Source organism: Ixodes scapularis, unplaced genomic scaffold, assembly GCF_016920785.2.
Source record: "Ixodes scapularis isolate PalLabHiFi unplaced genomic scaffold, ASM1692078v2 PGA_scaffold0__279_contigs__length_252992795, whole genome shotgun sequence".
NCBI classification, from domain to species: domain Eukaryota; kingdom Metazoa; phylum Arthropoda; class Arachnida; order Ixodida; family Ixodidae; genus Ixodes; species Ixodes scapularis.
In genome coordinates, this window is record NW_024609835.1 from 35,072,074 (window position 1) to 35,096,022 (window position 23,949).

General features: G+C 46.0%; 1 protein-coding gene and 1 non-coding gene across 2 annotated transcripts in view; one reads left to right on the forward strand and one right to left on the reverse strand.

Moving 5' to 3' along the window:
- LOC120837893 (beta-mannosidase) overlaps positions 1 to 23,949 on the forward strand; it is a 73,054-nt gene that overhangs the window by 41,921 nt on the left and 7,184 nt on the right. The window contains exons 6-7 of the mRNA XM_042292243.1: positions 5,191 to 5,335; positions 10,984 to 11,192. Of these exons, the coding sequence (XP_042148177.1) occupies positions 5,191 to 5,335; positions 10,984 to 11,192 (354 nt within the window). The remainder of the gene's footprint in view (positions 1 to 5,190; positions 5,336 to 10,983; positions 11,193 to 23,949) is intronic.
- On the reverse strand, positions 8,905 to 8,978 carry Trnai-uau. Its single transcript has one exon. It is a non-coding gene; the product is annotated as a tRNA-Ile (tRNA).

Here is a 23,949-nt window from a genome sequence, read left to right on the forward strand (position 1 = left end):
TCAAAGTAAAAACACAAGAACTTACAAAAATAAATTGTTAAATATAAAATTAAATTAAAATAAAAAAAATGCACGAAAAATAAGAGAGGGGCCTGACGTCCTGAAGAAGGCAGTGCCTTCTTCAGGCGAACACCTGATGGATATGAAACAAGCGCGCTTGCATTATCCGACCTTGAACCTTCGTACGAAGGCGTGAATTTGTTCCCGCCCTCCGATAGCGCCAGTCGATGGGACGCAGCGTTTGAGTTAGGTAGTGCGTAGCGCTCTCGTCGTTTTTTTTTTTTTTTTTTATTATTATTGCAAGGAAAATAGCGGAGCGACTGGAGCAGCGCTACTGCATAAAATTTTGCCAGAAACTGGGCGACAGCCAAGTGGAGACCATTCGGAAGATTCAGACGGCTTTCGGTGACGATGCTATAAGCAGCACACAGATTAAAGGAGCAATGCAACAATTTTTGTACTTTGCACAAATACCGCGTAAAACAGATCCCTAACGTTAATGACCTATGAAACACGCGTTCGTTTTTCACCTCACGCAATAGAAGTCCCAGAAAAAAATTTAAGAAAAACGAGCAGCATTCACCCCCTCAACTCGCAGCCAGAACGAGCGGCCACGTGATCTGGAGCCGATTATATGCCGCCAATGTTGATCACAGCCACGCGCTGGGGTTGGCAAGGCGCAGGACACGCGCTGAGTTCCAGACATTGTTATGGCTCGGCTATTGTCGTCGTTGCAGCGATTGGACACGGGTTACAACCCGAATGCTCCTCGAGATAGCAATTGTCACGAGCCCAAGTCGAGTGCCCACGCAATGCTCGAATCCAATCTATGAGCCGCATTCAAATATCGTCACTTGGGTGTACTGCGATCCCCGAGTTACGTCATCGAATTTTGCGAAGGAGAGATTGAATGAAAATGATCGCTTTTGTCCTTGAAATTACACCGCAACAAAGAAGTTTCTTGGCCAGTGGCGTTGCGTGTGAGTATCCTTGAGTCCCAGGTGTGCCAGTAAGCTCGTGTAGAGAGAAAAACATTCCAATTGAATATCGTTGCACAGCTCCTTTAAGGAGTGGTACAACCGGTTTAGAGATGTTCGCACATTGGGGGAGAGCGAGCCACGCTTCGGTCGGCCATCAACGTGCCAAAATGACCAGGTCCTTGGCGAGGTGAAGGCTGTGGTGATGCGGGACCGTCGTGTGACTATCCAAGAAATTCCGGAAAAGGTGGGCGTCAGCACTTTTTCTGCACCTTCCATTATGACCGAAGATTTGGCCATGAAGAGAGTTGCGACAAAATTCGTGCTGAGGCTGGTCACGGTGGATCAAAAGCAGCTTCATGTTGAAGTCTCACAGGACATGCTGGATTTTACAAACAGTGACCCTGACTTTATGAACACCATAATCACTGGTGACGAGTCATGGGTGTACGGGTACGACCCGGAAAGGAAATCGCCGTCGTCAGAGTGGAAGCGTTCCACATCACCAAGACAAAAGAAGGCCCGCCAAGTGCGCAGCAACGTGAAAATGATGCAGACTGCTTTCTTTGACTCCCGCGGTGTGGTACACCACGAGTGCGCAAGACAGGGTCAAGCAATCACCAAAGAGTACTACAGGGATGTCCTCCGTCGCCTACATGATGCTGTGCGGCGAAAGAGACCGGAGTTGTGGTCAACAGGAAATGGGCGCATCCATCACGACAATGCTCCTGCACATTCCTCGCACTTGATTCAGACGTTTTGGAGAAAAACCAGACTCCTGTAGTTCAAAAGGCGTTTTACTCTCCTGATATGGCCCCCTGCGACTTCTGGCTGTTTTTCAAAACCAAGAGGCCATTGAAAGGAGCGCGATTTCAGACAAGGGTGGACATTATGGCTGCAACGACAGCTGAGCTCAACTCCATTCCGAAAGAGGCATTCGCGGAATGCTTCTAACAATGGCAGCACCGCTGGGAAAAGTGTGTGGAGTCCCAAGCAGACTACTTTAAGGATGATTAGGTTTCCAATACTCCAGTTATGCCAGTTTCTTTTTGTTCTTCGACCATAGGTCGGATACTTTTCTAACAGACCTCGCAAATCGCCAAAATTAACTTCGCATCCTAGGGCACTGTTATATTTACCACGAATTGTAGCTACGTGGTACATGGGCTAGTAAAAGCTTTAAATAACAAAAAATATTCTGCCTGAATCGAAAATTGTTTTCCATAAATTTCATATTACAAGTTAAAAATTGTTTTAATATAAAAATAGAAAAAAAAATCGTTTTCTGTCTCACCGGAATGTCTGATCTAAAAAAAAAAAAAAGAAGGAATGTGAGAATAAAATAGTTTTGATTTATTAACTTTAAAGCCTATTAATAAAAGCTAATGTGGGCCTGATGGCCCACATAAGCTTTTATTCAAAAGCCTTCTTTGACACAAAAATAAAAAAAAAGTCTAATTATATGTCGATATTTTTCGCAATTGTTTGGTGCCTTCTATACGAGCCAGCTGAGGAAGTTTTGATGGCCTCATAAGGATCCTCAACCGGCGAATAGGCCTGAATTGCTGTTGCAACCGAAGGCGGAACGATGTACGTCGCGTTGAGCTTCAAATCCTGGGTTACCGAGCTCCATGTCACTGAGCGCCGATGCCGCCACACAAGCGCTACCAGAAATAGCCAAGGGCCGCATTTGCTTCCATTCTACTCCGCTTCGCATTACGACCGACCGCAGCCAACGCTACATGCCAATGGAGTCCATTAAGCACCGCCACAGGTATATGTCATGGCGCTCGTCGTCCTTGCGCGAAGAGTGCAAGTTCGTCTGCTTCAGTGTGTAAGATAGACAGGTGGGGAAACGAGAGCCAAATGAGCGACCGCATTGTGTCCCCCTCGGTTTTCTCTTTTTCTGTGGCGCCATCTATGTGGAGCACCGCGAACTCTCACTCCGGGTGGGCGACCGATGGCGACCGGCTAAACTGCCGGAGATAGTTTCTCGTGGATTTTTAATGAAGGACTGTCGTGCTCTCGGTTTATTTTGCGCACTCTCCCATAAAGTTCCACGCGAATCCAATTCCGATATTTTTCCTCTTGCCGCAGCGCCATCTGTCGCAAGTCGGGGATACCCGCAAGCAGACGAGTACACAATCCGGTCACGGCGCTGCAGTAGGCTTCTATGGGCCGTCTCCCCACCTGTCTATCTTACACCCTGGTCTGCTTGTTGCACAGGGGTTGCGATGAGGTCAAGCTCTTATTGGCTGATTGAAAAAAAAAAATAGTGGGTAGACCTTAAAGCACCTAGCATTGAGGGCTACCCACTATCCTTCCAACCAAAACCAATCAGAACTCTGCGTCGTTCTGACGTCACCGAAACTCCTGCGCAAGAAGCAGACGACTTGCTGTACGGATAGTGTTGGCTGCGGCCTTGGACTTGATGCGAAGCAGGCCATATGGGCGTGCGCAAGGGACAACGCAGAAAATGACCGGCCAAAATTAATTTCTGCGATTTATCTTAAAGCATATACGATTTATTTGTGCCACGTATTGGCGACGTGCGCGACCGAAAGCGTCGCTGTGGTCGGCCTTCCACGATTGGCCCAAAAGCTGACTATGACGTTGGAAAGGGTATACCAACGACGGAAATAAGAGGAATGAAAGAACTTTAATTTCGACGGTGTTGGCAGTGTTGCTTTGAGAGCGCTATAATTTCAGGCTTCCACCATGCTATTTACAAACACCATCGAACTTGTTGTTCGCAACGTAATGACGTCACAAGGGGGAACCATAGGAGGGCGCCACCAAAACATCTCGCCGCTAATAGTGCACACTCGGCGATCCTAAGAAATGCGTGGTTAAATAGACCGATCTCACTAAACGTTCGGCACATGCGCAACGCCGCCAAAACTTTAGTTCACATGAGGCAGACGGCAGTGCACGAGAGGGCTTGGGACGTCTCGTGCTTTAGACGCGCACAGCTCCAGCGAGGTTGTCGCACGTGCAGAACGACCAAAGCTCTCTCGGCGCATCGCGGCAGCAGTGGCGTAGTCAAACTGGCTGGTGAGATCGGTCTATTGAACGCAGCTAGATTTGTGCGACAGCCATGTTTGCATTCTCTAGTTCGCGTTTTTTCTACACTTCGCTTCATGTGAGGATGGACCACAGCGGACGCTACGGGCCGTCCCAGCCAATCGAACGCCGCGGCCTTATCACGTGACTGTGCGCCCGGTGCTTTGCCGCGCTCTTCCGGCTCACGTGACACTCGCACGACTTTGGATCGGCATCGATGGCTCAGGTTCGGGGGGGGGGGGGGGGGGGGGGGGTCCCTGGACGGTCCATCGAAAGGTGTAATAAAGCACAGCGCTCGCATCATCGCCAAGAGCGCGCGCTTGGAGTCAATATTCGCGTGGTGTATACGCTATGCACGCAATAAACTCATCATGTTTTCTTATATCTCACGATCTACGAAGAATAGCATCACGTCTGCGCACTTTTATTGACAAAAATATAGCACGATGCCGCCGCATCCTACTCAGCGGTTTGCGTGATGCAAACATTCCGTTCGCCCAGCATTTTTTTTTGTTTAGCCTTTTTACCAGAAAAAATAAGCTTAGGTAAACAAACACTTCAGTGGTTAATGGTTTTTGAAACTGAACAACTGCCTGTAGATTCTCAGTTTGCAGAAGGGAAAGCACTTCGAAGATCGAGTTTTACAAATTGCGTATGTTGAGCCATAACAACATTTGAGTTCTGGTGCGTTTCACGACGTAAATCTGACGTACGAAACATTAAACATCTGCTCCACCACCACTTTAAAAAAGGCACACGATCAGGGAACGCAACACCCCGAGCCGCAAGGAAACAGTCACAGGTCAGAAGGAAATCACTAGTCTCAAAAATCGGGATAAGGTGATTTTATCGAGTGCTGCCTACCCCAATAAATGCAGGATTACGAGAACTATTGCAGTACACTAGATCTCCACACAACACAAGCGTGGTGAAATCAGACCAAAAAAAAAAAAAAGCCAAGAAGAAGATCTTTGAATCTGTAAAAGGAGCGACGACGTCGCTATTTTAATACGATTGTTTAACTTCATTGCTCCCGGTCGTGTGCGGTGTTTCTTTGAAGTCCAACCTCCCTCTTTCCCTTCCTTCCAAGTGCAAGTTTCTCTCTAGAATACATGTCCGAACAAAGCGTCCGAGCCATCCCGCTTCTCAGGTGTACCAGGCGATGGGCGTGAAGACGCAGGCTGAACACTTCCGGCGACACCGCCTCACTCTGCGCCGCTCCCGGGGCCTCACGATGGGCGCTCTCTTCTGGCACCTGAACGACGTCTGGCAGGCGCCATCGTGGTCCTCCATCGGTGAGCGATCTCCTTACCTCGCAAAGAAAACCCATTCTACTGAGCGTCTCACGCATCCAGTGACGCCGCCAGAGCTGTATAGTTCACAACAGGCAAGCGCCAGTGCACGAGCATAGCCTCTTATATACTGACGAAGCCTGGCAGACCGCCACGAGAAGCGGCCGCCGAAATAGAAAAGGTGGAGCGGCAGACAACGGATGAGAGGAGAGCCACGTGAATGGCGCCCCGCTGCGGCGAGACGCCGAAACGCAGCGTCTCGCCGCTGCCGCGAGACGCAGCGGCGAGACGCAGCGGCGAGACGCGAGGACCCGAAAGTTTGTTTCGGGTCCTCGCCGCTGCACAATCTGTGCGCGGACGTCCAGGTTCCCCAAGAAAGGCTCTTTGATGCTCTGTGCCACCAGATAAAAAAAAAAAAAAAAAAAAGGAAAAGAAAATTCCGTCAACCGTCGCTTCTGAAACATTGTTCTCTTTTTGCATCTTATTTAGTTTTTGTTGCTGATAACCTACAGGTGCTGTAAAATGACCCGAAAGCGCAAAGCCGGGGTCACATTGCTGATACATAACTCAAAAGTGACAGTCATCGCAATACCCATGGTTCGAATGCCGCGTGCCACGTTTTCTCTTAAACTCATTGCAATGCGGCATTATAAGCACGCATCTCGCAGTGACTCGTATTCAACAGACTGTCTCTCGTTCGATGAATAAGCAGTGCGACCCCGCCTTAATTCGCTAATTTTAGCAATGGTGGTACCGCGGTGTGAGAATCGCGCTTCCTTGATCGTGTATGATGAGCTTCGCACTAAAGTTGTTTGCTTAGACCTTCCTGTCGTGAAAAGTAAGGGTCTAATACTGCACGCATATAGAAAAACTAAAACTACTTACGCGTCGCCTCGTACTGATGTTTTACGACAATCATCCAGACGACAGCCATCTTGACAGGCACCAGTGCATCTCCTTTAAGTCGTGAAAGTTGCGAATGGCTTCTAGCCACCAGTCAGACAAACGGAAAACAGTGCAACTTTATATACTGAAATCAGCTGTTTCGCCTTAGTAGCATCATAAGCAGTATCACTTTATGATCAGAAACATCTTCCCTTTGTCATGCTTTGATATAAGCTCAAGTACAAAGTATTCCGGCCTACAAGAAACGCTTTACACGTTTTTAAATGCTGAGGACTATAAACTACCATAAATTCACGCGAGTCATAGCCAACGCGTGCAATGCTGTCAAATGCCACCGCATGAAACGAAAGTGTAGTGTTTAGCACTTCTATTTCCAGATGTTGTGCACAACGCTATCAAACACCTATTATATGCCGCCGCATAACAGTGTATAGTTCTGAAGTATGCTTTGCATTTCGTAAGCATAAAATGCGCGTTTAAAATTCGCACTCTTGAATCTGTGACGAGCTTTCAAAGTATAAGGACCACTCGTAGGCTTTCCAGCAAAACACGAGGAAGGAAGTATTTCTTTTCACGGATGGAGAACGATGGATGACAACCAAACAACAATGTTCGGGCTCTACAATGCAATTTGCGCTAGACTTGGCGCTACGTGAACGTCAGACTTAGTGTCACAGGAGGACACAACATTTCTTAGTACAAACGTAATCGCTGCTTGCATCGCCCCTTCATGTGTTGTGCTCGAGTAGTACACCTGCAGGGTTTGTGCTAGAACGCTCGTTCCGTATGCGGGCGTTTACAGTAGAAAGTGCCGTAAATGTCCGCTCACAGAGCCTAACTAGTACTCTTAATTCTGTATATATAGAACCCTTTGATGTCTTCTATTTCTGGGTCAATGCGGATTTCCGATCGCAAAGTCGGCGAGAAGGAGTAAACCCACAAAATTTTAGAGGCATAATAATATTCACAGTGTAACGCATAACGCGAAACATAGATTAACATTTTTTTTTTAAATTTGTTTCTGTAAGTGAGTTTAGAATCCATATTAAAACACTGCTCAAATATCAGAAAATTCCTCTTCAATGATTTTTACTTTATCCTAGTTTTGACGATCTTATTGCAATTTGATTAGATTGTTTTAACAATATATTATAAGATAATAATATTGCTTATTTTATGTGCCGATAAACAACCACGCGGGTCTTACCATTGACGCACAGAAGAAGATAGAAAGAAGAAACACAGCGCACGCGCACGTTTTATTCACGTCGTCCTCGTGTGACCAAGAGCTTGCGTCATTTTTAATGTCTTGGTTCCAAGGTGAACTGCATAAGCTGAAATTCTACACAATGTATACGCAATGTTCACAGGTGACTTAAGCACTGGATATAAATTTTGGTAGCCTATTCGAAGTGTTTCTAATTGGTTTTACAAAAAAAAAAAAGTAGTTTATTACATTTTGTTTTTATAGTACAAGCGCGGGAACTAATCAGTTTCCTAAACACATCAACAAATTAATTTTGTCACCTTTTTTTAACGGCGCTGCTCGGTGAATAAACGTTGAGCAAATGGGGAATTCTTTTGCAAATTATTGTTTCTATAGCACCTCCACTATTTTTTTTTTTTTTTTTTTTTTTTTCAAATCTGACCTTTTTATCTCTGGGGAACTACGTCCCCGCTCGTCAAGACAATTGCGCCGCGATGAAACATCATATTTTGATGCCTTTTACTTTTACCGCAAACACATATCCGTCTTTTAATAGTGCTCTTTTTTTTTTTTCTTTTTTTGGCGCTTGATGCTCTACTGCCCCGAATGTATTTGTCGAGTCGATTTTGTAAGTCGGTCGTCCTGTTTCTGGGTCATTTTAGAGACGTCTCCGCGATCGCCAATCAATAGACGGCTGCGGCGACGTTCCACACCTTTCCTTAATAAACCAACCGAAATGGATCTCTATCGATCATCAAAGCCTAGATCCTGTCTCACGTCACAATAAAGGATACCTCAAATCATCATACGAATAAAATAATAATTACCACCCCGAAAAGAAAAAGCGCAGCTGATATAGAACCCGCCCTGAATTACTTCAAATTCAAATTCAAATTTTAAATTTTAATGTTCAAATTTCAAATTCTTTATTGATCCATTCATCTTCCATCACGTACTCGGAGCATTTTAAATCTGCGTTAACTAACCATATTCTTCACGAGTGTATCTAAAACTTTATTTTGTTTTGTATCCTAATTGTTTTTTTGTTTTATACTCGTATTACTATATTGTTGTTCTCCCCCTCCGTAATGCCTTCGGGCCCTGATGGAACAATAAATAAATAAATAAATAAATACTCGATTCAAAATAATTCATTTTGTTCCTAATTAGAAGTTCGAGTAATAGCTTTGCGCCTCGTCAGCAGCGAAGTAAAGACAAGCCCACAAAAAAATTAGAATATTTATTTGAGATTTTTTATTGTTTGAATAACACCGGTAAGTCATTCTTGTGATGTACATCTATTTTCATCAAGAGACAATTATTTTCCCCATTTAAGCATCAGTGATAAACGACATGGAATCGCGACGAAAATAATCCCTGGAGAAAGGCAACAAGAGGGACAAAGGACAAACATAAATCTCCAAACACAGCTAGGTGACTGGTGAGCGACCGAAGAAATCCGCCTGGTCCGGGTATCGAACCCGGGACCTCTCCATTATAGGTGGAGCGCTCTACCAACTGAGCTAACCAGCGGTTAGACGTCAGTAAAGCAAACGGGTTTTATCAGCTGCCACCAGCCTAACACCAACAAGGGTGAAGCTTGCAATTTAAGGTTATAATTATAATGCAATTAAATTCAAAGGGGCAAGCTAGCTGGACAAGAATGACGAAAATATCGCATATCTTAATAAGACCCATGTGCGTTTCGAGCGATTATTTTCTCGTCATTTGTTTCGAGCTTTTCCGCTTAAAATAACTGCGCATCGAGACCGGCTGGCAGCACTCAAAAAATCTTTAAAAAATTGCTGATAACTCTCGAATTAAATAATGGTAAAGTTTGGAATTTATGACATCTGGGCCGGCCGGCTAGAAACAGCGTCTCAGCTGAGACTGGGTGAAAGAAAGCACTGCCAAAGCCAGCGCAGTAGCGGAGCGGGACTCAAACCACGTCTCAGGACGCTCGCGCGCCCCAGCCTTTGCAGGTCTTTCTTTCACGCAGTCTAAGCTGAAACCAGGGTGTAAGATAGACAGGTGGGGAAACGGCCCATAGAAGCCTGCCGCAGCGCCGTGACCGGATTGTGTACTCGTCTGCTTGCGGGTACCCCCGATTTGCGACAGATGGCGTTGCGGCGAGAAGAAAAAAAAATCGGAGTCGGATTTGCATGAAACTCTATGGGAGAGTGCGCAAAATGAACCGGGAGCACGACAGTCCTCCATTGAAAATCCACGAGAAATGATCTCCGTCAGTTTAGCCAGTCGCCACCGGTCGCCCACCCGGAGTGAGAGTTCGCGGTGCTCCACATAGATGGCGCCACAGAAAAAGAGAAAGTCGAGGGGGACAGAATCCGGTCGCTCATTTGGCTCTCGTTTCCCCACCTGTCTATCTTACACCCTGGCTGAAACGCTGTTCTAGCAAGGCGGGCCAGGTCTCTGAACCCAGTGATGTAACCGAGGGACTCCCGCCGCTGAAAACAAACATTTGCTACGTCATTATCTCAAACCCATGTCCTACATTCGGGCGGGCTTTGAGGGTTCAATGACGCCCAGTTTTATTTTTACGGTGAGAACAATGTTTTCTACCAACATTAGGTGCCTTGCAACTATACATTTCAAGGTCGCTTATCTTAGGTTACAACTAAAAAAAAAAATACCCGCGATTTTAGGAAATTTGATTCCAACTGCGGTGTGGTAGGTGTCCAAACTACTATAGCGTCTTAGGCGATGAAAACTTTTTTTTTAAACATCACATGCAATTTAATATTAAACTATATGCAAACAAGGCGCTCGTCGTATCGTGAGGACGACTGCCATTTTCTCTAATTTTTCTCGCGACTGCCGTCGCGTGCAGAGAAAGAATACCACGTGTTTCGTGGGTTACGAACGGCAAGGATGAATTCTAAGTGGTATCGACTGAAAGTACAGTATCGTTGTTAATGAAGGCAATTCGTTAGAGGCGTAACACAACCCCGAGATTGAGACTTGCAGGTGAGCAAAAGCCGATAGATACACAAAAAAAAAAAAAAAAATCGTTACTTTTCGTTTTACGTGTCATCCTATGCTTACCTGCAGTCTCGGGGTTGCGTTATGTCTAAGCTTAAACATGGTTAAAATTGCGCACAAATAGAAAGGAACAATGGAGACAGAAGAGAGGAGGAACAAGCGCAATTTTCTCTCGTCTCTCTCCACTGTTCCTTTCTATTTGAGCGCAATTTTAACCATGCTTCATCTTTACCAACTCGCCCAACTAACCACCTTACTAAATGTCTAATCTTCGCCAGCTCGCTCGCGCCCTGACTTTTTATTCAGTAATAGACCCTCTTCAAAAGTGTGCGCCATCTCGTAGCTGCAGCGTCAATTATCGGAGCCCACCATTGTTTGGACACGCACTCTGAGCATGCATTGGGCACGAGGGCTGCGTCAGCTTTCGGCGAGGGTTCGGATCCGATCGGATCCAATCACAGGCTTCGTTCCCCCCAAAAAATGGCGACCGCCAATGTTGCTCGATTTGTTTCTTGAAAAGGACTATTCCTTCTCGCAGATTACTTGGGAAACTGGAAGATGCTTCACTATTTTGCCGTGCGGTTCTTCGCACCTCTGCTCGTTTCCGCCCACGTAGACGGGGACCGCCTGCTCGTGTACGCCATCGACGACCTGTACGCGGGCGAGCCGTACAACCTGCGGCTCGACGTTCGCCTTTACCATTACGGATCCTTCGTGCCACGGCTCTCGCTGACGCACGTGTTTCCGGTGAGTTTTGCTTGACGACGGAAATAGCCGTGCTGCTCGCCGGCCTTTGTTCTCTTCCAAACCGCTGTTTGGATTCAGGACGCTGTCGCTGCTGCTTCCTTCCGAAAACAGGAATTGAATGGGTGGGCGCCTCGGCGCTTGCGTTAGCTTCAACGGGTTTGAAATAATAATATTCGATTTTACTATTCTGCTTTTTAAGAACTTTTTGTTGGGGATCATGGTTATAAAATTGAGCCGATAGCTACTTAATTTAGGATGATTTAATGTGTTAGTGTAACGTCGTTTAGGTAGAAAAAAAATTAAATCTCATTTTGTATTAGATTTTTAAAACCTTGTCTCTTGTTGTAAAAGCGACGAGCATTGCTTCCTTCGTTTGTTTCTATGCTTGATGACTAGTTGCACGTAAATTAAAAGGAAACAGCAGATTGTTGCGTAACTAATATTCACCAAGCAAGAGACAGCCTTATTTGTGCCATCTGTTCAATGACATAATCATATTTTCCCCCAAAGAAGCCCCGAGAGGTTTGCCCGTCTTCTGTAACTGTTTCTAGACTTGCCACCCGCGTTCGGTGTCGTCACTTTTTTTATATTAAAGACATCACTACAGAATTTTTTTTTACCCTGCCCTCGGCGACCATAATAATTCCATCATCGTTTTTTGTTTGTTTTTTGTGTGTGTGTGTGGGGGGGGGGGGGGGGGGGACTTAGAAAACAAGTTCATAAAGAGAACCACTTGACACTCAGATGTGCAATATTCAGAAGTAACCGGGTCTGACGGCCCGGGTTGTTGTTATTGATCTCCCCGAGTAACTTGCTTCTAGCGAGATGCGCCTGTTTCAATAGTATTCTTAAAAACAACAAGTCTGTTACATCTCAGACTTTTAAAGCGATTTCTAAGTTGTCAATCCAAAAAATTGAAATGCAACTTCTAAAACGAGCTAGGTCAATGAAACCGGCACAGGGGAACGCAAATTTTCGATAGAGGCTGACGAACGCACGACCCGTGACACATACATACAGGGTGTCGAACCGGAACCGAACCGAACCGAAAACCAGAACCGAACCGGTATTTTTTCCGGAACTGAAACCGAACCCGAACCGTTATATTGTTATCGCGATGAACCCGAACCGGAACTGAACCGGAAAAAAAATAACGGTTACCGGCTCATGTCAAAACGGTTCGGCCACGCGCTGTTGACAATGAATGTGCTATCAATGCCATTTGTTTTTTAAGTGCCATCAACTGACACACACCTCGCTTACATATTTTTCTTCTCCACTCAGTCTTGGGAATATAAACGCTGCATCCGTGAATCTTGACATAGGAACCAGTATTGCGCTGGTCGCGGCTTGCACGGAAGAAAGAAAATTGAAAAGCTGTGCAAAAAAGAAAAAAAAAATCGCGTTACGGGATTTTATTTTCCTACAATCTCGTAAATCCTAAATGCTGCTGTGTGCTCATTTCATAACACGTTTCTAGAACGCGCGAGTTCTTGAAGCTTGCTTCCATCGGAATGAGAAAAGAAAAGGCTGTGGAGTTGGATAATAATGCATCCGGTTTCGTATAGGCACTTAGAAGCTAACATATTTGTGAGACAGCGAACTCTTCTATTTTAATATTTATCCTACTACGTCCTTCTGGCGTTGCGTTCGGTGAAGTGTTTTTCATATTCCGTATCTTGTTTAATGAAAACTTCTTTAAGGGTCTAATTTGAGTTACCGAAGGCTAGTTCAAATAAAGAAAGCTGTATTTTCTCCCCACTGTTCCTTCAATTGCTTACACGCCGATGTGGCGGGATAGTTAGCGAGTTCTGCTTGTAAGTGGGTTTGTAAGGAGGTCGCGGATTTTACAGGTACTGCGTCGGACCCAATTAGATGAAGTCCGAATGCGTAAACGTCGGTGAGGTAACCTTTAAGTGCACATAAAGAAACCATGGCTGGTAGAAATCCCTGAGCCTTACACTACGATGTATCCCGTTTCGTAAGTGCTGATTTCAGATGTTTTATTTGTAATTTATTTTGATGTTGCAATTTGTCATTTATAATTTCCGAACCGGTTCGCGAACCGGTTCAGCGCCCCGAACCGGTTCGCGAACCGGTTCGCGGATCGAATTAATCGAACCGGAACTGAACCGGAACAAAATAAATTTACCTGAACCTGAACCGTAACCGAACCCGTATTTTTTTCGGTTCGACACACTGCATACATATATATTTTCCAAGAAGCCTTTTCGCCTGTCTATTTATTTCTTTCTCTCATAAAACTTAACTGTGATTGCGGAACATTCTTGAGTGGTCTCTCTTGAGAAGGAACTTGTTATGAGTATTCCAGTTTCGAAACCATTGAAGCAAGTTGTATACGGGAGGATCAAGAACCATTAGTGTTCGGGTACGTGCGCTTTGATTTTTTTTTTTTTGCGTTTGTTTGCTTGTACGTGTTTTTGTGACTGCGTGACATCCGTGCGCACGATCGGTGTTGCTCCATGCACGCTACAAAGCGCGTATGTTTCGAGCCAATCCGCTTGCGACAGCCAAAGGAAATAGGACCGAGACACCTCTCGTTTCAGGCAGTGAGGCCTCTTTGGCTTTCTTTGCATCACGCCCGACGCGATATATGTTTGCCCATTCTTCTTGGCCTTGTATGTGCGCACCGAAGAATCCTTGAACACGATCAGTGGTGCCCTTGCTGCTCCATTCATTCCAGAGGGGACTGTCCGTCCACCCGTTCAATATATATGTACATGTTTAGCGCCGTCTTGCGCATTTCTTTATTTGTTTTCTTCTTTGGCTCACGCTCCATTGGTTCTGCCTAGGGGAATGAAAGGGGCAAAAAAAAGGCGAGAGAAAAATTCTTCTTCGGAGTCCTTTGGAAAAGCCGAGCACCTTATACGTTAGAGCCCAGTGCCTCGTATTTTGTACATATCTTTTTTGTTTAGCGGTTGGGCCTCTGCTTAAAATGAGTTTTTCCTTTATTAGCAAGCACACTTTTTATATAAGATTCAGAAAATGGAGTTGATTAAAAAGAGCCAATGGAACGCCGAACACTTCAAAATATACCAAACGTTCCTCCATATCCTCTCGCCCCCTAGGTTCGTCAAAGCACAAAATGAAAAGTGCGATACGGGATATTTAGCTTCATATTGAAAAGAAGCAGGACAGTGATGCGTTGATTTCCTAAAATAAACTAAAACTTATTGAAACCCCGCCCAAGCAAAAAGAAGAAAAGTTTAGGTTAGTTAGTGATCTACTTCTCGTCGCTCTTCACAGTACACGTAAAAAGCTATCTCAGTTTCAATGCTGCCCGGTTTCATTTCTTACAACAGCAATAACAACAAAAGACAAATACTGTGTAGAATGTAGATGGTTGAGCTTGGCAGAGGCATTTGCGGAGATTATAATGTAATTAACGCAAAGGCGCAAGCGAGCTTGACAAAATTAACGATGATAATATTCCCCGGAGAAGGGGAACCAGGAGGACAAAGGCCAACTTCCCCTTTCTCCCCTTCTCCGGGAATTATTATCGTTATTTTTGTGAAGTTGGTTGAACGACACAAGCTCTCAAAACTGGAAACTATAGTTGGTGACAGGCTAAAAGTGTAGGGGAAACTTCTCCCACCTGTTTCCACTTTTGCAGAGAGCAGGTTGAAAAGGAGGTCGCCTTCTCTCCATCCTTCGCTCTTCTATAAGGTGGAAAGGGGTGGGAGCAGCTTCCTCCGAACTCTTAACCTGTTACCAACTACAGTTACTATTTCACTCCCGGCACCTAGTCACGGCCATTCACTTCCTTCAATATACAAGCTAATTGCCTACTCCCTAACGAAAATTGGCAAATCTTTCCTGATCCATAAATATCATTGGTCAAAAGTACCGTATTTTGGGCGTTACCATTTTTTTTTCAGACCGTTTTGCTGTGTGCCGCAAGCGCTATAACGGGCTGGACTTAAACTGCAATTGCTACACAAGCAACTGCAAAATAGCAAATACATAAAGCAGCACAAAAACTACAAAACACCGTGCATAGCATGTAAAAAGAAAAAAAAATAGCACGACACAACAACCACGACAGTTTAAAATAAAAATAGCCAGGAAGGATTTAGGAAACACATTTTTGGTTGCTTCCTGAAGGTATGCGGAGAGGAAGGCGGTCCTATTGTCCTATCATGTTACTCAAGCCAGGGAAAATGTTCAGGCGACGTAGAAACTGCAGTACTACAGCCTTGTTACCAAACAGGTTTTTGGATTACCGCGTATTTATTTTGCCCTTTTAATATTTGTTCTTTTTTTTATGTCACAACGGCACAACTATGCGAATTGCCCATATCCTGGCGTCGGCCACAGCAGCGCGGTAGGTACGGCAGACACGCTGTATATACGTTTTCTCTGTTTCCCGTCGTTCTCAGTCACGTGGGTTACGTATCTGGTATGCGGGACGAAAAAATATTAAAACATTTCAACCTGGATTATGCTAAAAAATATAGGTGAGGTAAAACAACAATGTGTGACAACTACGCATTTTTCGTAAACACTCTCTAGTGGCGTGGAGATATTAAAAAAAAGATGCTTTACCGCATACTACAGGGTGATTCAAGGAGACGCCAAGCTGTTTAAATCGACCGCAAAATTCGGTTTCTTAACCTATCGCGCTACGACTTTGTGCAGCGTTGCCCACAGATGGTGCATTTTTTTTTTTTTTTTTTTGTAAAATTTGCAAGGAGCGAATTTACCCGAGGAAAAAGTAAAAAAAGAAAAAGGCTTAGCTTTTATGGAAACGCAGCGACGCCACCGGTCTTCAAACAACACGGCGCCGTTTCGCACGGGAGACAACACAAGAGATGGCTCAACGAATGCCGCCGACGAACGAGCATACGGCACCGAGAGCCGGCGTTTTTAGCAGACGATCTTTTCGACTCAAAAGCGGCGCGCGTTCCGCTGGCTGCGACAGTCGCAGAAACAGAAACAGGGGCGGTACCAACAAGGAACTCCAGTTCCTTGTCTGCTGAAGACGTCGGCTCTCGGCGTCGTATGCTCGTTCGTTGGCGGCAGTTGGCGTCGCGACCACTTGCGCCATCTCTTGTCTCCCGTGCGAAACGGCGCCGTGTTAATTGAAGACCGGTGGCGTCGCTGCGTTTCCATGGGAGCTAAGCCTTTTTCTTTGTTTACTTCTTCCTCAGGTAAGTTCGCTCTTTGCAAATTTTACAAACAAAATGCACCAACTGTGGGCAACGTTGCACAAAGTCGTAGCGCGATAGGTTAAGAAACCGAATTTTGCGGACGGTTTAAAGAGCCTACCTTCTCCTTGTATCACCCTGTAGAACTGACGACATTCAAGACGGCTGCGCCCTTGTGGAAAAGGTGTCTACACCTGCACTCCAGCCGGCGAGTTGGCAGAAACTCTCTAGTCACTGAAAGAATAAGAACGGCAGAAAAGAGCTTCACTTGTCCCGCCTTCATCGCTAGCTTCCTACATTCGGTAATCCTTCGGAGTCTTGGGTGCCACGAGCGAGCACGCGCAGCCTTGGCAAGGCGAAAGGCAAGGGGCGCTTACCGGAGGCCGGACCTTCCAAAGAGACTGCTGTTCTTAGGATACCGCGACAAGAGGGACGCCTGTGTCCGCTCGTCAGTTCATTCCATAGCCACTAACTTACACCCGTGGCTAAAGCACAGTCCTAAAGCGAATTCCCTTTGTTTCTAAATTGTGCACCTAATAAAATAAAAAAAAAGACACTTCGCATATTTTTATAAACGCTCTCGCGTACGTTTCATGCCTCTTCGCTCATACATGAATTCCAACAATTCTAAAGTGTAAGAATAACTATTTCTGTACTTGACACGCGCCCATATTTTAAGCTAGTAATTCCAGCCCTGCAACGCTACTACACAAACTCTTTCAGCTCCAGTAGCTTTCAATCGGGATCAGACCGGTACGAAACTAATTAAGGGCGAGAGAAGGCGGCCGGGTAGGGTTATTAAATCCGGCACCTCGCTCAGTTCCCGTGATTGAAAACATTATAGATTTGTTTCTGAGAATACTGGAAACGCCACGCATACCTCTTATAATAAAGGCCCGTTTACACTCTTGCGACTGCTTGCGACCTCTTAAATCTGGGTTCCTTAAAACTTGTTAAACCAGAAAATACCCTGGCGCCATCTATTGGGAAGCAGTGTAAACTCGGCGGTCCGGCATATTTTTTTTTTTATTTCTCGAGCATTATCCTTTCTTTCTTGGCTCGAAAAACTTTTGACAATGTTATAAACGAGCCTTTCTATGGGTATTACGCACATTTGACCTCGAAAATCCCTCAAAACCTTCGCTCTTCTGAAATGCAGTTCCAGGGCACCGCATAGATGGCGCCACAATGTCAGCGTGTTCCCTCATTCTAAAAACATTTAAGAAGTTGTAAGAGATCTCGTCTCTCTCAGTCGTACTCGGTCGCAAGAGTGTGAACGGGCCTTTAATAAGGGTTACGGCGGAGGCGAGATGATGAGCGATCAGAGTGGAAAGCAAAAGGAAACCTCGAGACTGGGGGAAAACGTTGGGACAATACAACATCGTCTCAAAAAGATACGGTGTTGTATTGTCTAAAATTTATTTCCCGGATCCCAATGTTTGTTTGGCTTTCGCACTTTTGTTTGTCTTTCGCATTCGAACGCGTTCGACGAGTGCAGTCGAGACAAAGGCAGACTGTCTTCATTTCACTTTTCGAATGCATTAAAACGCGGAACAGTGCGTCCGGCGTTTGGCTCACGCATTCGAACACGTTCAACGGGTGTAGTGGAGACAAAGCCAGCCTTTATCTCCATTTCACTCGACGAATGCTTTAGAAAGCGGAACACCGCCGTCCGGTGTTTGGCTCTCGCATTCAAACGCGTTCGATGAGGGCAGTCGAGACAAAGGCAGCCTTTGACTTAATTTCACTCGTCGAATGCGTTACAACGCGGAACGCCAACGTACGGCGTTTGGCTCTCGCATTCGAACGCGTTCGACGAGTGCAGTGACACAAAGACAGCCTTTGTCTTCATTTCACTCATTGAAGGCGTTACACCGCAGAACAGCGGCATCCGGTGTTTGGCCCTCGCATTCGAACGCGTTCAACGAGTGCAGTGGAGACAACCGTAGCCTTTGTCTCCATTTCCCTCGTCGAACGCGTTAGAACGCAGAACACCGGCGTCCGGCGCTTGGCTCTCGCATTCGAATGCGTTCAACAAGTGCAGTGGAGACAAAGGCAGTCTTTGTCTTCATTTCAATCGTTGAACGCGTTCGAACACGGAACATTGGCGTCCGGCGTTCGGCTTTCGCATTCGAGCGCGTTCAATGGGTGCAGTAGAGACAAAGGGAGCCTTTGACTTCATTGCACTCGTCGAATGCGTTAGAACCCGGAACACCAGCGTCCGGCGTTTGGATCTCGCACTGGAACGCGTTCGACGACTGCAGTGGACAAAGACAGCCTTTGTCTTAATTTCACACGTCTAACGCGTTAGTCCAGTGTTTGGCTCTCGCATTCGAACGCGTTCGACGAGTGCAGTGGAGGCAAGGACAGCCTTTGTCTTAATTTCACTAGCTGAACTCGTTAGAGCGCGGAACACCGGCGTCCGGCTTTTGGCTTTTGCATTCGAATGCGTTCAACGAGCGCGGTTAAGACAAAGGGAGCATTTGACTTCATTGCACTCGTCGAATGCGTTAAAACGCGGAACACCAGCGTCCGGCGTTTGGATCTCGCACTGGAACGCGTTCCACGACTGCAGTCGACAAAGGCAGCCTTTGTCTTAATTCACACGTCGAACGCGTTAGCTCAGTGTTTGGCTCTCGCATTTGAACGCGTTCGACGAGTGCAGTGGAGACAAAGACAAGCTTTGTCTTAATCTCACTCGTTGAACTCGTCAGAGCGTGGAACACCGGCGTCCGGCTTTTGGCTTTCGCATTCGAATGCGTTCAACGAGTGCAGTTGAGACAAAGACAGCCTTTGTCTCCATTTCAATTGTCGAACGCGTTAGAACGTGGAATACCGGCGTCTGGCATTTGGAGTGTAGTGGCATAGCCTCCTATATACTAACAAAGCCTGCAGATCGCCACGAGAAGCGACCACCGAAATGAAAAAGGTGGAGCGGCAGAAAACGGATGAGAGGAGAGCCACGTGACTGGAGCCCCGCAGCGGCGAGACGCCGAAACACACTTCTCCTGACTGAACAAGTGTGTTTCGGGTCCTCGCCGCTGCAAAAGCTGTGCGCTGACGTCCAGGTTCCCCGAGAAGTGAATCTTTGAGTCTCTGTGGTACCAGATTCTCGCGCTCCAAATCTGCGACAGGGCAGTCTATGGCTCCGTCGTCGAACTGCCAGGCTTTGTGGCAATGGAGAAAAAGGCAATCTTTGTCTTCATTTCACTTCTCGAATTCGCTAGAACGCGGAAGGCCGGCGTCCGGCGTTTGGCTCTCGCATTCGAACGCGTTCGATGAGTGCAGGGAAACAAATGCAGCTTTTGTCTCCATTTCACTCGCCGAACGCGTTAGAAAGCGAAACACCGAAATCCGGTGTTTGGCTCTCGCATTCAAACGCATTCGACGAGTGCAGTGGAGACAAAAGCAGCCTTTTTTCTCCATATCACTCGCAGAATATGTTAGAACGCGGAACACCAAAATCTGGCGTTTGGCTTTCGGATTCGAACTGTTGTTACCGAGGAGTTCGCCTGGCAGGATCAGCGAGGCTCAGGCCAGGACAGGAACCGCAGGATGATTCCAGGCAGGAACATCAGAAGACGGGTGGGTCTCTCGCGACAAACTCTCTTTAATGCATGTTCACAGATGTACGTACATCGTCCGAGGGCACCGTTGCGACCTCTTGCTCGCTTCTTTAATAAGGTCACTGTTTGGTACCCCAGCGGTTGGCAGCCAATGGTGGTCGTGCTGCCAACAAACGTTACATTGCCTGACTCCGCCCCTGTTCACCCCTTGAGCACGCACAAACTCAAATACCAGAGATGGCAGTAATGACATTACTGTAATAAAATTACAGTCACTTATTTACTTTTTGTGGTAAAGAGTAATGTAATGCATTACTTTTCTAGGCTGGTAATTTAGTAATGTAATGAGTTACTTTCAGGCAGTAATTTCTAGAAAATTCCACATTACTTTTGAATTCACTTTTGTCGCATGATGACAAAGTTCATTTGCGAGCTTTAAGAAAAAGATAAAAATTATTTTGCAAGGCGAAATGTCGTGAATTAGACTTAAGAGCAAATCAACGACGGCCATCTCATCGCAAAATTTGATATGAAGGACTCGACAGACGCACAAAGGCGGGTGGGAAAGGCGATGAAGGAAAGCTTCCGTGTAAAGACATCGCTGGAAGGCCACTGCTCACTAACTAAAGGCAAGACAGATACAAGGCGTCACGTCATCACGACGATATTCTGCTTCGCTCATCCCTAAGCTGACAGTGCGGTGGGAGCTACGAGCTCACCTGAACCAATCCACCACCTTTATTTTATCACCCGAGCAATCCCTTTCATCGCGCGTGGGTATGAACGAGAGCGTAGTTACGTGGCGAAAAATGGAGGTGTAACTGTTCCAACGAGCACGTAACTTCCACCGCACTGGCATCTTGAGGATGAATGGCTTATAGGCCACAAGGCGAAGGGCACATCACCAGTGAGGTGGACATATTTTAAAACCTGAGTGGACAGGACGAGCAGATCCCCAACCCTCTTGCTCTTTCGTCAAGCAAAGTCAAACCGCTTGACTTTGCTTGACGACACAAACGACCGCAATAAATAGTTAATCCCAAATGCTTTGTCAAGGAGCCAGAACGTTTCGTGGGTGTCCTCGGCCTTAAAAAGATGCTTTTTGTAGTCGGAAATGACATGAATCGAACAAAGTAGATACTGCTTGCGGCTTGCCCCGCTGCCATTTTTTTTTTTTTATGTTTATTTGTGAATAAGTTTACGAGCAGGTATCGCCACCCTTTGTTTGGAGAGGACACATTCTAGGAAGCTCGCGCCATCCCTTTTTTCAACTGCTACGCTTCTCCCTAGCAAATAGCCAGGCCCCTTGTGTGACAACGCGCAATAACTTGGGCTCTTCGTGTGTTTGGGAACAATATATACTTCTTGAGAGGAATGACCGAGAATATGTCAACTAGTGCTCTTAAGAGAATATCATTAGATTGCGCCTGAGGCGGAAGGAAGCGTGAGAGGTTTCCCTTCCTTCCATAACTTGAAAAAGAGAAAAACGGAAACATATAATCTTTTAACTAAGGATTTTCACCGTTGAAGTAATAGCAAAACCGGTGAGTCGACTGTTTTTGAGTGACATCTAAAGGAGAAGCTATTCACCATATTTAATACTTAAGTCGTGTGCGCTAGCAAAACAACTCCTTAGTATGGTTCATTATGAGGCGCATAAGGCTGTTGTGGTGTAGACAGGAATATCTGAGTTTGGGTACATATACTGTAAATAAAATGAGTACAAATTACTGCCTCAAGGTGATGAAAAGTAATGTTAAATTAATTTCAGTACTTTTGGAAAGTAACTCTAATGTAATGTCATTACTTTTAGTCTACGGTAATTGTAATGTAATTTAATTACATTTTCCACTTTTCTGAAAAGTAATTAGTAATGTAATTTAATTTTTTCTTGAAAGTAATTTTGCCATCTCTGCTCACATACCCACACAAAGTCGCAGCAGACGGATTGGGATGGCTCCCTCCATTAGGCGCCGTCGTGGCTCAAGAAGGGGTTTGGCCGGATAATCCGCGGGTGGCGGAAGACGATAATCCGAACTGTTCGAGGAAAGGTCGACCTTCACGGAAAATCCATATAGGAAGCTTGCCCCGTCCATTGTGTCTGAGGTCTGATGCCTGCAGTTGGCGCAGTCGCTCGGAATCCTCGCCAGGTAATCCGCCGTCATAATCTCCGCTTACCTTCCGGTAAATAGGCGGCTTAACATCTCGCCCAGGTCTCGGGATGTCAACACGGTGCCATACGAGGTTGCCAGCCATTAACGGCCCATACGGCCTGTCGCCGACTCTGAATGGGACGGCACACTCCCGCCGGGGGGCAAGAAAGGGGGGGGGGGGGGGGGGGGGAGGGGCGAGGGAAGGACCGTGACCTTGACTAAGGCCCATCGCAACAGAACGTGTTCGATGAGTGCAGTGGAACGTTTGCCTCAATTTCACTCGTCGAACGCGTTAGAAAGCGGAGCACCGGCGTTTGGCTTGCGCATTCGAACGCGTTTGGCTAGTGCAGTGGAGACAAAGGCGGCTGGGTTTAGGTCTCCCCACTAATTTATTCGAACCAGAGCTCGGCGTACTGACGTCCCCGGGTGCTCGCGTCTCCTTTCTCTCAGTTTCGCGCTGCATAGCTTAGTGCCATCTCTAGCATCAGCACTATTAGCAGAACCGGTTGTCGTAGCTTATTCGATCCAAACCACTATTCGCCACATCCCTGTACTCTTCTCTCTTTTACGCCGTGTTTGTTGCGCTACTTTTTCGTAATCAACAGTTCGATCTTCGCTTGGTCAGATAAACTAAAAGTTAAACATAAAGTAAAATGAAATAATAAACTAAACACAATGTGCCTATGCTGGCATGGATAACACATACTCTACAAAATGCCCGTGCGTCCATTTTCACGCAGTGCACTCCGAAAGCCAATTGATGCTGTCAAAAAAGAAATCTCGGTGAAAGGCTAGGCTGAAAAAACGTCTCGACCTAGAGATCAACAGCCGTATTCACCAGACGTGACTAGCGCCTGTTTAACCGCTGACTAACAACTTCATTGATTAAAGGGATCACGTGACAGGTGGTAAGCACATTTAGTAAGCGCTCGGTTTTCACCAACCACGTGTAGGTCTTAGTCGTTTCAAGTGACTTAGGACTTAGAAGGCGGCTGAAAGATATTACTTTGGGGGTACGGTGTAGTCGACGCTACGAGCTGATGGGACCAATCAAACCGTGTCAAAAGAACACAATCAAAGTTGTTCCTCATGTTTTAGTAAGTGTTCTAATGTCACTGAACCAATCGTAAACACTTGAACTGATCATAAAGCCGTCGCGGAAACGTTCATAAAGCGACTTGAGCTTTTGCCGCCGCTTGATTAGTCTCATTACCTCGTAGCGTCGGCTGCGCGTCGAGTTAAGCAGAAATGAAGTATCGGGGCTCAGTGCCATGGCCGACTCCTATCTCGGTTGACCACAAGCGCTAACGACGTCTTGGCACGGTGGGGGACACATCTAGAAAGAATTGGAACAGCAAACAGTCTGAAGACAAACATCTTTAGGGGTCAGATATACCGCTAAAGCGATCTCAGCAGGGCGTTGAACGATGAGAGAGCCCGCATTTACGGACGCTTCCATATTTGTTTATGTCACTGGCAATTCGGCTTTCGTATTATCTTCCTTCCGTTTCTCTTCTTTTAAATCTTGTGTGTAAAACTTTGCCTCGGAGATTTCTGTTGGTAAAACATTTTTGTTTTCTAATCGATATCTAAATTTTAGTTTTTACAAGATGAAAATCCCCGTTTACGCAGTTACGTTTAAGTCCGGGCTATCTTTCAATGTCACTTTCGCTGGTTACTCTTGACCAGATTGCTTCGCTGGTTACTCTTGACCCGCTTGACCAGGTTACTCTTGACCCGCTTGCTTCGCGCTCGTGAAATTCCCTTAGTCAATAATTTTTCACCTGGCTCCTTAGCTCGCAACTACTTAGGCGCACTGCTGACTTCATGACAGCGCTGGTTAGTCACAGCTGGTAAATACTGCAGCAAT